Source organism: Prionailurus viverrinus, chromosome B3 (genome assembly GCF_022837055.1).
Source record: "Prionailurus viverrinus isolate Anna chromosome B3, UM_Priviv_1.0, whole genome shotgun sequence".
Taxonomy (NCBI): Eukaryota; Metazoa; Chordata; class Mammalia; order Carnivora; family Felidae; genus Prionailurus; species Prionailurus viverrinus.
Genome location: NC_062566.1, coordinates 105,724,434 through 105,737,084, shown reverse-complemented (window position 1 = coordinate 105,737,084; position 12,651 = coordinate 105,724,434). Strand labels below are relative to the sequence as shown.

Genomic DNA, 12,651 nt, shown 5'->3' with positions numbered 1-12,651 from the left:
TGCAGAAGTTTGTATAGTCTGACTCCAACTATCTTTTTATTATATCCTGCCAGTGATGAATCCCATGATTTAATGTCACATGTGTCATTAGCACTGTAACCATATTCCAGAAAATTCATTTATTCTAGTGAAGTCAGTTGCCCCACTAATACTAAAAAAGTCAGTTTTGTTTTCCCATGAAAAATTTTTATTAAAGAAGTCATTTACTATTAAAAACATAATCTCTCTGAGATAGCTTTTTTGTAATGGCTTAAGAAAAACAGTTCTTCCCATGTTTCATTATTGACTCAGAATTGAATAAATACCATAAGCTGAGACATGTTAGAAACACTTTTATTTTCATCCAAATTAATAGGAACCTCTCGCACCACATAACTTTTTCTAATATTTGTTCCTTCAACTTTCCACAATAGATTCTATTCATATTCTTTTTAGTGTATGTTACCTAAAGGAATGTGTTTTAGGGGTGCCTGGGTGGCTCAGTCGGTTAAGCGTCAGACCGCTGATTTTGACTTAGGTCACAATCTCGCAGTTCTTGAGTTCAGGCCCCACATCTGGCTGTGCACGGCCAGGGCAGACTGCTCTGCCCCTCCCCTGCTCGTGCTCTCTCTCTTTCTCTCTCTCTCTCAAAATAAGCATAAATTAAAAAAATATATGTTTTGTCCCTTTTTAAAATTCTTTAAATTATTTTAGCTATTTAACTGTGGTAGGAAGGAATGATGTGTAATTAGTGGTAAATTGGTTTCTTTTTAGTTGTTGCTATTTTTTTGTTTTGTCTTTCAGTGTTAGGAAACCTGGGAAGAAATCTTAGAATTCTAAACATTTATCACTTAATGTTACGTGAAATTGTATAAAGTATTGCATGGTCACATAATTTTAAACATCACTGAAAAGACTGCTGAGATTTAAGCTTCATATTCTGGATGCATAGATTTTAAATACCTTGCTGACAGTGTTTTACTTATTAGCTAATATTTCAAACCATCCTAGTCACTAAGGCAAGATTCACTTGCTAGAAAAGTGAATAGAAATCCATATTTCAAATAGTCTTCTTTATAATTTTACCTGACTTCTTATTAGATCTCATCAAGCTGCCATTTTTACCACATATTTTGACTAAGAAGAGACTGTGCTGGAAGTAAGAAAAATCTAGTTTGCCATTTTGTTGTTGCTTTTGTATTATTGATCTTTTCTTGTCTTCTTTTTGTGACTTTTATTTTTTTATTTTTAAATGTGTAAAAATGTTTATTTATTTTTGAGAGAGAGAGAAAGACAGAGCATGATAGGGGGAGGGCAGAGAGAGTGGGAGACACAGAATCTGAAGCAGGCTCCAGGCTCTGAGGTGTCACTACAGAGCCCGACTCGGAGCTTGAACTCACAAACCGGGAGATTATGAACTAAGGCCAAGTCAGATGCTTAACCAACTGCGTCACCCAGGCAGTCCATGAGTATTTCAAAAGTATATGCTTATTGTCTTAGGCCAGGTTCTTAAGAAGCAGAGTTTGAGATGAGGATTCCAGTGATTCCTTTCTGAGAGTGATGTTATGATGAAACCTGTAAGGCAGTGAGAAAAAGAGAACAGGGTAGGAGAAAGGGCTAGGCAAAGGTGTGGACTCCATTGAAATTTATCCTCAGTCTGATCCCACAAGGAGCTTTGGGGTACGGATGGCACCAGGGAGTCATCTCACTTTGAGGAAAGGAGGCAAGCCTTACGTTTGGTCATCAGCTCCAGGTCTCCTGGGGTGTGGGTAGGAAGGCAGTGGTAGTGTCCAACCTCTCTGATTAGGTGGCCCCCATCATTTCAGGGCAATTCCCCCAGGCAGGAGGGATACCTATGAGTTGTTAGCAGCCAAGAACAGACAGCATATGGGGAATGGGTGCAATGACCAGGAAAGAGATCTTGCACCAATACCCATTTTGTGAGGTTAGTGTAGTTAGATGTTATGATTGGTAAATCTTTTTCTGTACCATTGTACAATGTATCGCAATGTGCTAAAAAGGAGCAAACACAGAAGAGTGACACCTGAATTCTTGTTGCTGGATACCCGCCACCTCATGTGACCATCTGACCTTTGGACTGAATGCAAGTGGCATTCTATTTATTAAATATTAGTAAAAATTAATTTCCTGTTTTTAGGTAAAAAGGAAATGTAATGTTTATTTATTTGGGCGGGGGGGAGGCAGAGAGAGAAAGAGGGGGAGACACAGACTCCAAAGCAGGCTTCAGGCTCTGAGCTGTCAGCACAGAGCCGGACGTGGGGCTCGAACCCATAGACTGCGAGATCATGACCTGAGCCGAAGTGGGACGCTTAACCGACTGAGCCACCCAGGCACCCCTAATCTTTTTTTTTTTTTAACACTTATTTGAGACCGAGTGAGAGAGAGCAAGCAGGGGATGGGCAGAGAGAGGGAGACAGAGGATCCAAAGCAGGCTCCACACGGTGAGCACAGAGCCTGATGTGAGGCTTGAACTCATGACCAGCCATGAGATCATGACCTGAGATGAAATCAAAAGTTGGCTACTTAACCAACTGAGTCACCCAGGCGCCCCTAGAACTGCCTATTTCCAGCATTGCCTTCCTATATAAAGTTTCTACAAATGGGGGGGGAGCTGGGTGACTCAGTTGGTTAAGCATCTGACTCTTGATTTCGGCTCAGGTCATGATCTCACAGTTGTGAGACTGAGCCCTGCATTGGGCTCCGGGCTGAGTGTGGAACCTGGTTAAGAGTCTCTCTTTCTCCCACTCCCTCTGTCCCTCCCTCCCTTGCTCTCTTTCTTTTTTATTAATTTTTTTTAACGTTTTTATTTATTTTTGAGACAGAGAGAGATAGACCATGAACGGGGAGGGGCAGAGAGAGAGGGAGACACAGAATCGGAAGCAGGCTCCAGGCTCTGAGCCATCAGCCCAGAGTCCGACGTGGGGCTCGAACTCACGGACCGGGAGATCGTGACCTGAGTGAAGTCAGACGCTTAACCGACTGAGCCACCCAGGCGCCCCATGCTCTCTCTCTTTCAAAAAAAAAAAAAAAAAAAGAGAGAGAAAAAAAGATTTTATATCTAAGTAATCTCTACAGCCAGCGTGGGGCCTGAATTCACAACCCTGAGATCAAGAGTCTCACGCTCCACCGACTGAGCCAGCTACGTTCCCCATTACTACATATTTTAAAATATATTATTCATAAAATGTTACTTAGGTTAACATGCAATAGGCTTAATATTGTTACTTAAAAATAGGCAAATATTTAAAATTTTTATTTTAATTTCAAATACAAAAGTATCGATAGACATAGCATATAAACAACAGCTCCGTGGGGTCCTCAATAATTTTTGAGTGTAGAGGGGTCCTGAGAACAAAAGTTCCAGAACTACTGGTCTGAAATGCTCTGTTCTTTACTCATCTTCTCTCTCTCCCGGCAACAGCACGTTCCTTCCTGTACATGGAGATTTGTGTACCTGTATTATTGCCTCTACCTGAAGAGAGAGCTCTTTGTATTCACCACGGTACTCAGCAAGGCTCTGCATGTAACAGAAGCTCAGTAAGTATTTTTTTCAATAGGTATTTGCTGAATTCAAAAGATGAATGTTGCCTCCCAGTTTTCTTCTAAAATCTGCTCTCCTTTCCAAATTTATCTTTGCTTGACTCCACTGCTCCGTATAGGCAGCCATCGAATCATCTCTCGTTTCCTTTTCATAAAACTCAGATGCATGCTTTTCACTTAGCTCCATACCAACTGCGGTGACTCATCAGGTGTGGTGAGTCCAAGAGGGAGCCTTGCGCTCCTGCCAACTTACACACTAACCTTCCTTAAGTACTGGTATTGTTGCATTACTCTTAAGAGCCTACCGAGTCCCTGTTTACCACCTCAGGTCCAAATACCTCTGCCTGTTTATGCTCACAACTTTATCCCACGTACCATCCTCATCTCCCATTCACCCAACCTTATCTCTCATTCACCCAACGTACACCCTCTTTGTAAGCAAACTGATTCCCACGCACTCTTTCCCAATGACAGACTTTTTGCACTGGCCACTCCCACCACCTGGCTAGATGTTATCCATCCTTTAACACCAGTTCAGTTCCCACAATCTCCATTAAATCTGCTTAGGCCAATGTCTTCTTTCTTCCTGTATCATCAGAGCAAACAGGTGCCTTGCAGGTTTCAAGCTCTGAACTGGACCTCAGTGACAGAAGTTGAATCAAATACAATCCTTGTCCTCCTCAGGACTGCAGCCAATAGGGGAGGTTGACATGACCATAATAAACACTATGTTCTAAGTATGTACAATGAATTATCTCATGTAATATTCAAAACAATCTATTCTGTCTTATTTTCCCATCTAAGAAATGAAGCAGGTGGACACAAAGATATGTAGCCTGCCCTGTCACAAAGCCAGGAAGTGCCAGAGTCCTCTCTACTCCAGAACTGGAGTTCTTAATTGTTATCTCACAACGCTTGCCGAGTAAGAGAATCAAAGCACAATGGACAGAGTGATTGGAGAGCAAGAAAGAAAAAGCCTTTGTTTCTGGGAGGAGGGAGAGGGCGGGCCCAATAAGAGGAAGTTTCATGTTGTCCTTCTGCATGGCCAAAACAACCCCAAACACAAATCAGCATCATCAAGGGCATGGAGCTCTAAGAGACAAACTTGTGCAACATGTTGCTCTTTCTTTTGGATTCCCATGGAACAGGTAGTTGTCTATACTTTTGTTTAAGCATCAAATGCATGGAAGTGCTTCTTTTTTATGCATCTGTTTCTGCTATTAGACCATTCAGTGAGGATGGAGAAAGCATCTTATTCGTCTTTCTACAGCCACTAGCTCACAGTAGGTGCTCAATCCATGTTCATAAAGGAATACATGATGGGTGTGCAGGATGTGTGAGGCTGGGAAGAGAGGGTTGATAAAGAGATCAGAAGGCAGGAGGAGGCCTGATTTTAGAAAGCAGGCTATGGACATTTAAGGCATATTTGCAGGCAAAAGGGAGCAGGGAAGCTAGAGAGGTTTCTTATTAATATTATTTACTGTTTTCCAAAGCAATAAAAGTCTATAGTTTTAGGGGTGCCTGGCTGGCTCAGTTGGTAGAACATGGGACTCTTGATCTCAAGGTTATGAGTTCAAGCCCCACATTGGGTGTAGAGCTTACTAAAATAAAATAAAATAAAATAAAATAAAATAAAATAAAATAAAAGGCTATAGTTTTAAAAAGACATAATACTAAAAGGCTCACAATTCTAACAGTAGTTTTCTGCTGTGATCCCAGTCCTGCTTACCAGGTAACTATCTTAAATTCTTTTAGATGTTTACCCAAATTTACAACCATATTTCTAAACAATGCTCTTATAAAGTTATCTTAAAATTAATTTTATTTATTTTTTTTAAATTTATTTATTTAGCAGGCTCTTCACTACCAGTGCAGAGTCTGACATGGGGCTCAAACCCACGAAACTGGGAAACCATGACCTGAGCCAAAACCAAGAGTTGGAGGTTTAACTGACTGAGCCACCCAGGCACCCCTAAAATTAATTTTAGATATTGACTTCCCATCACAGTGGAGGAAGACTTCATTCCACCACAGTCCACCTCCCTCATTACTGTGGATCTTCTCCGTAAGCCCAGGATACTGACATTTCTCCATAACATACCTTAGTTGTGCTTTCTCTTTCCTCTTTGGGAGACACAACAATGACTCATATCCTTCTGTTCTAGGACATGTTTTTGTATTATTTCTTTGATAAATGGCAGCCTTCAATTTTCTTTCTTCTCTTTCTATACTTCATATTAACTGAAATTTCTGAATTCTTTAAAAAATTTTTTTCATCTAAAGACAAATACCAGGGGCGCCTGGGTGGTGCAGTCGGTTAAGCGTCCAACTTCAGCCAGGTCACGATCTCGCGGTCCGTGAGTTCGAGCCCTGCGTCGGGCTCTGGGCTGATGGCTCAGAGCCTGGAGCCTGTTTCCCATTCTGTGTCTCCCTTCTCTCTGCCCCTCCCCCGTTCATGCTCTGTCTTTCTCTGTCCCAAAAATAAATAAACGTTGAAAAAAAAATTTTTTTTTTTAAAGACAAATACCATATGACTTCATTCATATATGGCATTTAAAAAACAAAACAAACAGGGGCACCTGGGTGGCTCAGTCAGTTAAGCATCTGACTCTTGACCTCCGTTCGGGTCAGGATCTCACGGTTTGTGAATTTGAGCCCTGAGGCAGGCTCTGCGCTGACAGCGTGAAGCCTGCTTGGGATTTTGTCTCTCCTCTCTGCTCCTCCCTCTCTCTCAACATAAATAAATACAATTTAAAAAGAAGAGGGGCGCCTGGGTGGCGCAGTCGGTTAAGCGTCCAACTTCAGCCAGGTCACGATCTCGCGGTCCGTGAGTTCGAGCCCCGCGTCGGGCTCTGGGCTGATGGCTCAGAGCCTGGAGCCTGTTTCCGATTCTGTGTCTCCCTCTCTCTCTGCCCCTCCCCCGTTCATGCTCTGTCTCTCTCTGTCCCAAAAATAAATAAACGTTGAAAAAAATAAAATAAAAATAAAAATAAAAAGAAGAAAAGAGGGGTACCTGGGTGGCTCAGTTGGTTAAAGAAGCTGACTCTTGCTTTCAGCTCAGGTCATGATCTCGTGGTTCATGAGTTTGAGCTCCATATCGGGCTCTGTACTCTGATAGTGTAGACCCTGCTTGGGATTCTCCATCTCTCTCTCCCTCTCTCTCTGCCCCTTCCGTGGCTGTCTCTCTCAAAATAAACAAACTTTAAAAAATTTAAAAAAAAGAAAAGAAAAGAAACGAGTGAACAAAGGAGAAAAAAGAGACAGACTAAAAACCAGACTGTTAGCTATAAACAACAACCACATGGTTACCAGATGGAAGGTGGGTAGGGGGATGGGTGAAGCAGGTGAAATGGGGATTGAGGAGCGCACTTGTGATGAGTACGGAGTATTGTATAGAACTGCTGGATCACTGCACTGTACACTTGACATGAATACGCTTCCTGTCTTGTCCTTGGCACTGCCTGTGGAGGTGGCAGCCATCTCTTACTCGGCATCACGGCTGCCCTTAACCTCTGGTGAAGCCCAAGATTGCTAAAAAGAGGACCAAGAAGTTCATCCGGCACCAGTCAGACCGACATGTCAAAATCAAGCACAACCGGCGGAAACCCAGAGGCATCGACAATAGAGTGCGCAGAAGACTCAACGGCCAGATCTTGATGCCCAACGTTGATTACGGGAGCAACAAGAAGACAAAGCACATGCTGCCCCGTGGCTTCCGGAAGTTCCTAGTCCACAATGTCAAGGAGCTTGAGGTGCTGCTGATGTGCAATAAATCTTACTGTGCAGAGACTGCTCACAATGTCTCCTCCAAGAATCAAAAAGCCATTGTAGAAGGAGCAGCCCAACTGGCCATCAGAGTCACGAATCCCAATGCCAGACTGTGCAGCGAAGAAAATGAATAGACAGCTTATGTGCATGTCATATTTGTGTTAAATAAAACCATAAAACTATGAAAGAAAGAAAGAAAGAAAGAAAGAAAGAAAGAAAGAAACAAACAAACAAACAAACAAACAAACTTATATAACACTGTAGGGGTGCCTGGGTGGCTCAGTTGGTTAAGCATCCAAATTTTGCTTTTGGCTCAGCTCATGATCTCACAGTTTGTGAGTTCAAGCCCTGGGTTGGGTGCCAGGCTGACAGCACAGAGCCTGCCTGGAATTTTCTTTCTCTTTGCCCCTCCCCTGCTCTCTCCCAAAATAAATAAACATTTAATATAATACTGTATGTTAACTATACTGGCATTAAAATTAAAAGCTTAATAAAAATGTTTTTTCTTCAACTTTCCATTTCATTGCTTTTTATTCTACTTTCTGTGAGATTTTTTTTTTTCATTTTCAAGGGCTCTTTCTTGTTAACTAACATATACATTTGATATATATCTAACATACATCTACATATTATATATGTTTAATGCAAATTATATAATGAATATCTACATATAATGTATATCGAACTCTTACTTGTTAACTGATATGTGTAGATATTATTACTTTTTAAAGTTTTATTTTATTTATTTTGAGAGAGAGAGAGAGAGAGAGCACGTGTGGGTGCACACGAGCAGGGAAGGGGCAGAGAGAGAAAGACTCCCAAGTAGGCTCCAGCACTGTCGGATGGGAACCCGACATGGGGCTAGAACTCACGAACTGTGAGATCATGGCCCAGAGCTGAAATCAAGAATCAGACACTTAACTGACTGAGCCACCCATGCACTCCCATGTAATTAAATATTATATATGACATATACAGTTATATGTAACATTTATTAATAAGCTTGTTAAACATTTTATTAAATATACACCATAAAACACATATACACATACCTTATTCTTTTATGGATGCAAATTCTTTATAATAGTGATTATTTTATAGTGTTCCCTACAGTGACCCTATTTTCTCCACATCTGCTTTGGTTTTTGTTGGAGGTTTTCCTACAATGTCTGTAATTTTGGGCTATCTGTTCATTTTTAGGCATGAGGATCTGTAGGATGGGAGAGGGGAACTAGGATTTCAATGCCAGACTTTTGATGCTCGGTCTAATGCCATCTGGTGGACTTGGTACCTGTAAGTACTGAGCCTCTGAGGGATTCTTCAGAGTTAACTGTCTTGCTCTTCATGAACATTTCTCTCTTTTTAAAAATGTTTTTATTTGTTTTTGAAAAAGAGAGCATGAGCAGGGGAGGGAAAGAGAGAGAGGGGGACCAAGGATCTGAAGTGGGCTCTGTGCTGACAGCAGTGAGCCCAACGTGGGGCTCTAACTCACAAACTCCAAGATCATGACCTGAGCTGACGTTGGATGCTTAACCGATTGAGCAACCCAGGTGCCCCATTCTGATTTTTGTTCCTTAAATTGTTAGCTCCACCACCATGCTAAATCAAGTACCACTCTTCCATTCATTTTCCATCCTCTATAAATCCATTAGAATTTCTTTTCTTTTTTTTTTTAATGTTTATTTATTTATTTTTGGGGGGGGGGAGAGAGTGAGAGAGACAGAGAGAGAAAGAACACAAGCAGGGGAGGGGCAGAGAGAGAGAGGGAGACACAGAATTGGAAGCAGGCTCCAGGCTCTGAGCTGTTAGCATAGAGCCCAACATGGGGCCAGAAGCCATGAACACCGAGATCATGACCTGGGCTGAAGTTGTGACGCTTAACCGACTGAGCCACCCAGGCGCCCCTAGAATCTCTTTTCTTCTCACTTGTTTGCTTGGTCCTTCTGAGTTAATAACTTTTTTCATTCCTTTACAACACTTTAGAAAATGTGAGGAAACAGAGTGAAACTTGTGTTACTCCACCTTTTAAAACCAAAGTCCACTGAAGGTTTAAGGAGAGTTAAGGATTTGCTTGTTTTAAAAGCTAAAACACTGGTGGCTTTATAGAAAAGAGGCTGACAGAGAAAGAAAGAAGATGCAAAGTTGGTTTGAGGCTATTGCAAAGTTAGAACAAACCATGAGGAACTGAGTTAGGACATTAGCAGTGGGGAAAACAAGGGTATGTGAAAATGTGGTTTATTCCCCCAGGTACTATCAGTGTGTGACTGAACGAAGAGGGTTGAGGGTCAAAAATTATGTTAAGGCTTTTAGTGTGGGTGACTGAGACAGTGCAGCCATTGAGAAAGGGAACACAGAAGGTGGAGAAAATCTTATGTGGACCTTTGGTGACATTTACTTCAGGAGGCGGCAAAGGAACTGAAAAAGGACTAGGATGAAAGATGAGCAAAGGAGAGTGGTGTTTCACAAGATGCTGGGAGAGGTCAATGTTCTCAAATGGTAGGGATGTCCTCTCAGACAAAAAGACAGAAAGTCCTTGGATTTGGCAAGTAAGAGTTGACTTGTGACCTATGAGAGAAAGGTTTTCATGGGAGCCTAGAGAGTAAAGCTATGTTACAGCAGATTGAAGGATGAAGGTGAGATGAAATAGAGGCAGTATAGAAAGTATTATAGAAAGTGGAGTAAATCAGGGGCACCTGGGTGGCTCAGTCGGTTGAGCGTCCAACTTCGGCTCAGGTCATGATCTCACGGTCTGTGAGTTCGAGCCCCATGTCGGGCTCTGTGCTGACAGCTCAGAGCCTGGAGCCTGTTTCAGATTCTGTGTCTCCCTCTTCCTCTCTCCTCCCCCGCTCATGCTCTGTCTCTCTCTTCTCAAAAATAAATAAACGTTAAAAAATAATAATTAAAAAAAAAAAAGAAAGAGGAGTAAATCCATGGGTTGTCAGAGTCACAGTAAAAGTATTCTATAGAACAGAAGAGACTTACATATTGGTAGGAAGAAGGAAAAGGTAGAACTGGAGAAAAGGTGGAAAATAAAGTGAGGATACAATTGATTCAAGGCCTTGGCAGACATGTGATTAAATACATGGGCAGAGATCAACCTCAGAAAGAAGGGCACTCCTGAACTTCCTAGAATCTCCTAGCAACCTCTGCTCCCCTTAAAACACACACAGAAAACACTCACCCACAAGGTTTTTGTCTTGCACTAGGATCTGTCTCTCTCTCTCTATCCTACCAGTTCCATCTGTAGGAAACAATAACTCATTGTAACAAATATCCTAAAATATGAATTATTCGGGCCAGAACAGCACAAAGGAGCCTTCATCAGAGGAGAGTAAGGTTGCTGGGGCTCCTGGGTGGCTCAGTCAGTTGAGCATCCAACTTCGGCTCAGATCATGATCTCACAATCTGCGAGTTCAAGCCCCGAACGGGGCTCTGTGCTGACAGCTCAGAGCCTGGAGCCTGCTTCGGATTCTGTGTCTACCTCTCTCTCTGCCCCTCCCCTGCTCATGTTCTATCTCTCTCTGTCTCAAAAATAAATAAAAACATTAAAAAAATTTTTTTTAAATAAAAAAAAGGAAAAAAAAAAGAAGAGTGTAAGGTTGGCTTTGGCATTCCTAGTTCATGTCCCCACTGAAGCCTCTCCATCAGGGTGGGGTAAAGAGATATTTTCCATGCTCTCTGGTCATCCAATAGACAACTGTTGTAGAAATATCCACGTTTGTGTGTGCGTGCGCATAGAGACACTTCCCAAGGACACTGCCTTCTCAGAAAGAATACAGAGTTAATACAGCATTACTCGATCACTCTCCATCCTCTTAGCCTGCCCTATTTGTCTCCAAAGCACCAGGGCTGATTTTCAGCAGATATACTTTAGCATGGCTCTATCAATTGCTATAATATTGAAATGCTCTACTTCTGTACTGGCAAGGAAATAGCTGCTGCCCCAGAACCTGATGCATCCACTGTTTTTGCTATCCTAGCATCTCCCAGATCTTCCCATGATCCAGCAACTCAAGGCATAACACCAGCCACAACAAGGGTTAAGGCTGGCCCATGTTCCAACCGGGAGTGGAACACTCTATTGGGAAGTTCAATATCAAGGAAGTTAGAGTGTGCAGGAAAGGGAAGTAAGGTGGGGAAGGAAGAGAAAATACAAGGGAACACAAGGGGATGTGAAACCATACCAAATATCACAAGCTGGCCATACCAATATTAGATATTTGAATATTCCACCATGCATAGTACTTACAATTAGCTGAAATTACACTATATACTTTCTAATATATAGTTATTTGTCTGCCAACTAGAAAGTAAGCTGTATGAAAGCAGGGACTTTTTTTTAATATTATATGTTCAGGACCTAAGATATGCCAGGCATATATTAGGTGAGCAATGATATTTGTTCAATGAATGAATCATTTCATATCAAGGAGAAACATTTTCTAAATAAAACACATTTTTATGTAAGTTCCTAGCCATAACAGATTTAGTTCTTTATAATATTTTTGCAGAATGGTTTCCATTCCTCATTTTTTTTTTTTTTTTTTTTTTTTTTTTTTATTTATTTTTGGGACAGAGAGAGACAGAGCATGAACGGGGGAGGGGCAGAGAGAGAGGGAGACACAGAATTGGAAACAGGCTCCAGGCTCTGAGCCATCAGCCCAGAGCCTGATGCGGGGCTCGAACTCACAGACCGCGAGATCGTGACCTGGCTGAAGTCGGACGCCCAACCGACTGCGCCACCCAGGCGCCCCTCCATTCCTCATTTTTTTATCCTCCAGTTTCCTTATCTTGCCCAGAGGCTGTCTTGTGCATAAGAAATGACCACATGGTGACCATTCCACATTGGAGTCATCTGCCATCTGTCTACTCAAAGACACAGTAAAACTTGGAAATCCTTGCTTTTCCTTTTCTTAGCTCTGATCAAACAGGCAGGCAAGGCACTGTAAGGGAAAAGGGAGATTTGTTTTCTCCTGCTCAGAGCTTTCTCCCAGGGGTGGGGGGGCAAAGGTTCTAATTCATCTCACTTATACTTGGTATTTATGATTTTTCTTTTCCCTTTTTTTTTTTTTTGGTTTCTTTTTCTTTTATTAAAGTTTTTATTTCAATTCCAGTTAGTTCACATACAGTGTCATATTAGTTTCAGGTACACAATACAGTGATTCAATACCTTCCATACAATACCTGGTACTCATCACAACAAACACACTCCTTAATCCCCATTCCCTAACCCTAACCCGTCCCCCCAGCCACCTTCCTTCTCGTAACCTTCAGTTTGTTCTCTATGGTTAAGAGCCTGTTTCTTGGGTTACCTCTCTTTTTTTCCCCCTTTGCTCGTTTGTT

At 41.9% G+C, this 12,651-nt stretch overlaps 1 protein-coding gene across 1 annotated transcript; it reads left to right on the top strand.

Annotated features, from left to right (window-relative positions):
• Nucleotides 1-7,049: 7,049 nt before the first annotated feature.
• Nucleotides 7,050-7,491, top strand: LOC125168132 (60S ribosomal protein L32-like; the record flags this gene model as incomplete). The annotated part of the gene is made up of 1 exon (XM_047863056.1): nucleotides 7,050-7,491. A coding segment is annotated over one exon (393 nt), but the record flags the coding sequence as incomplete, so codon positions are not given.
• Nucleotides 7,492-12,651: the final 5,160 nt, after the last annotated feature.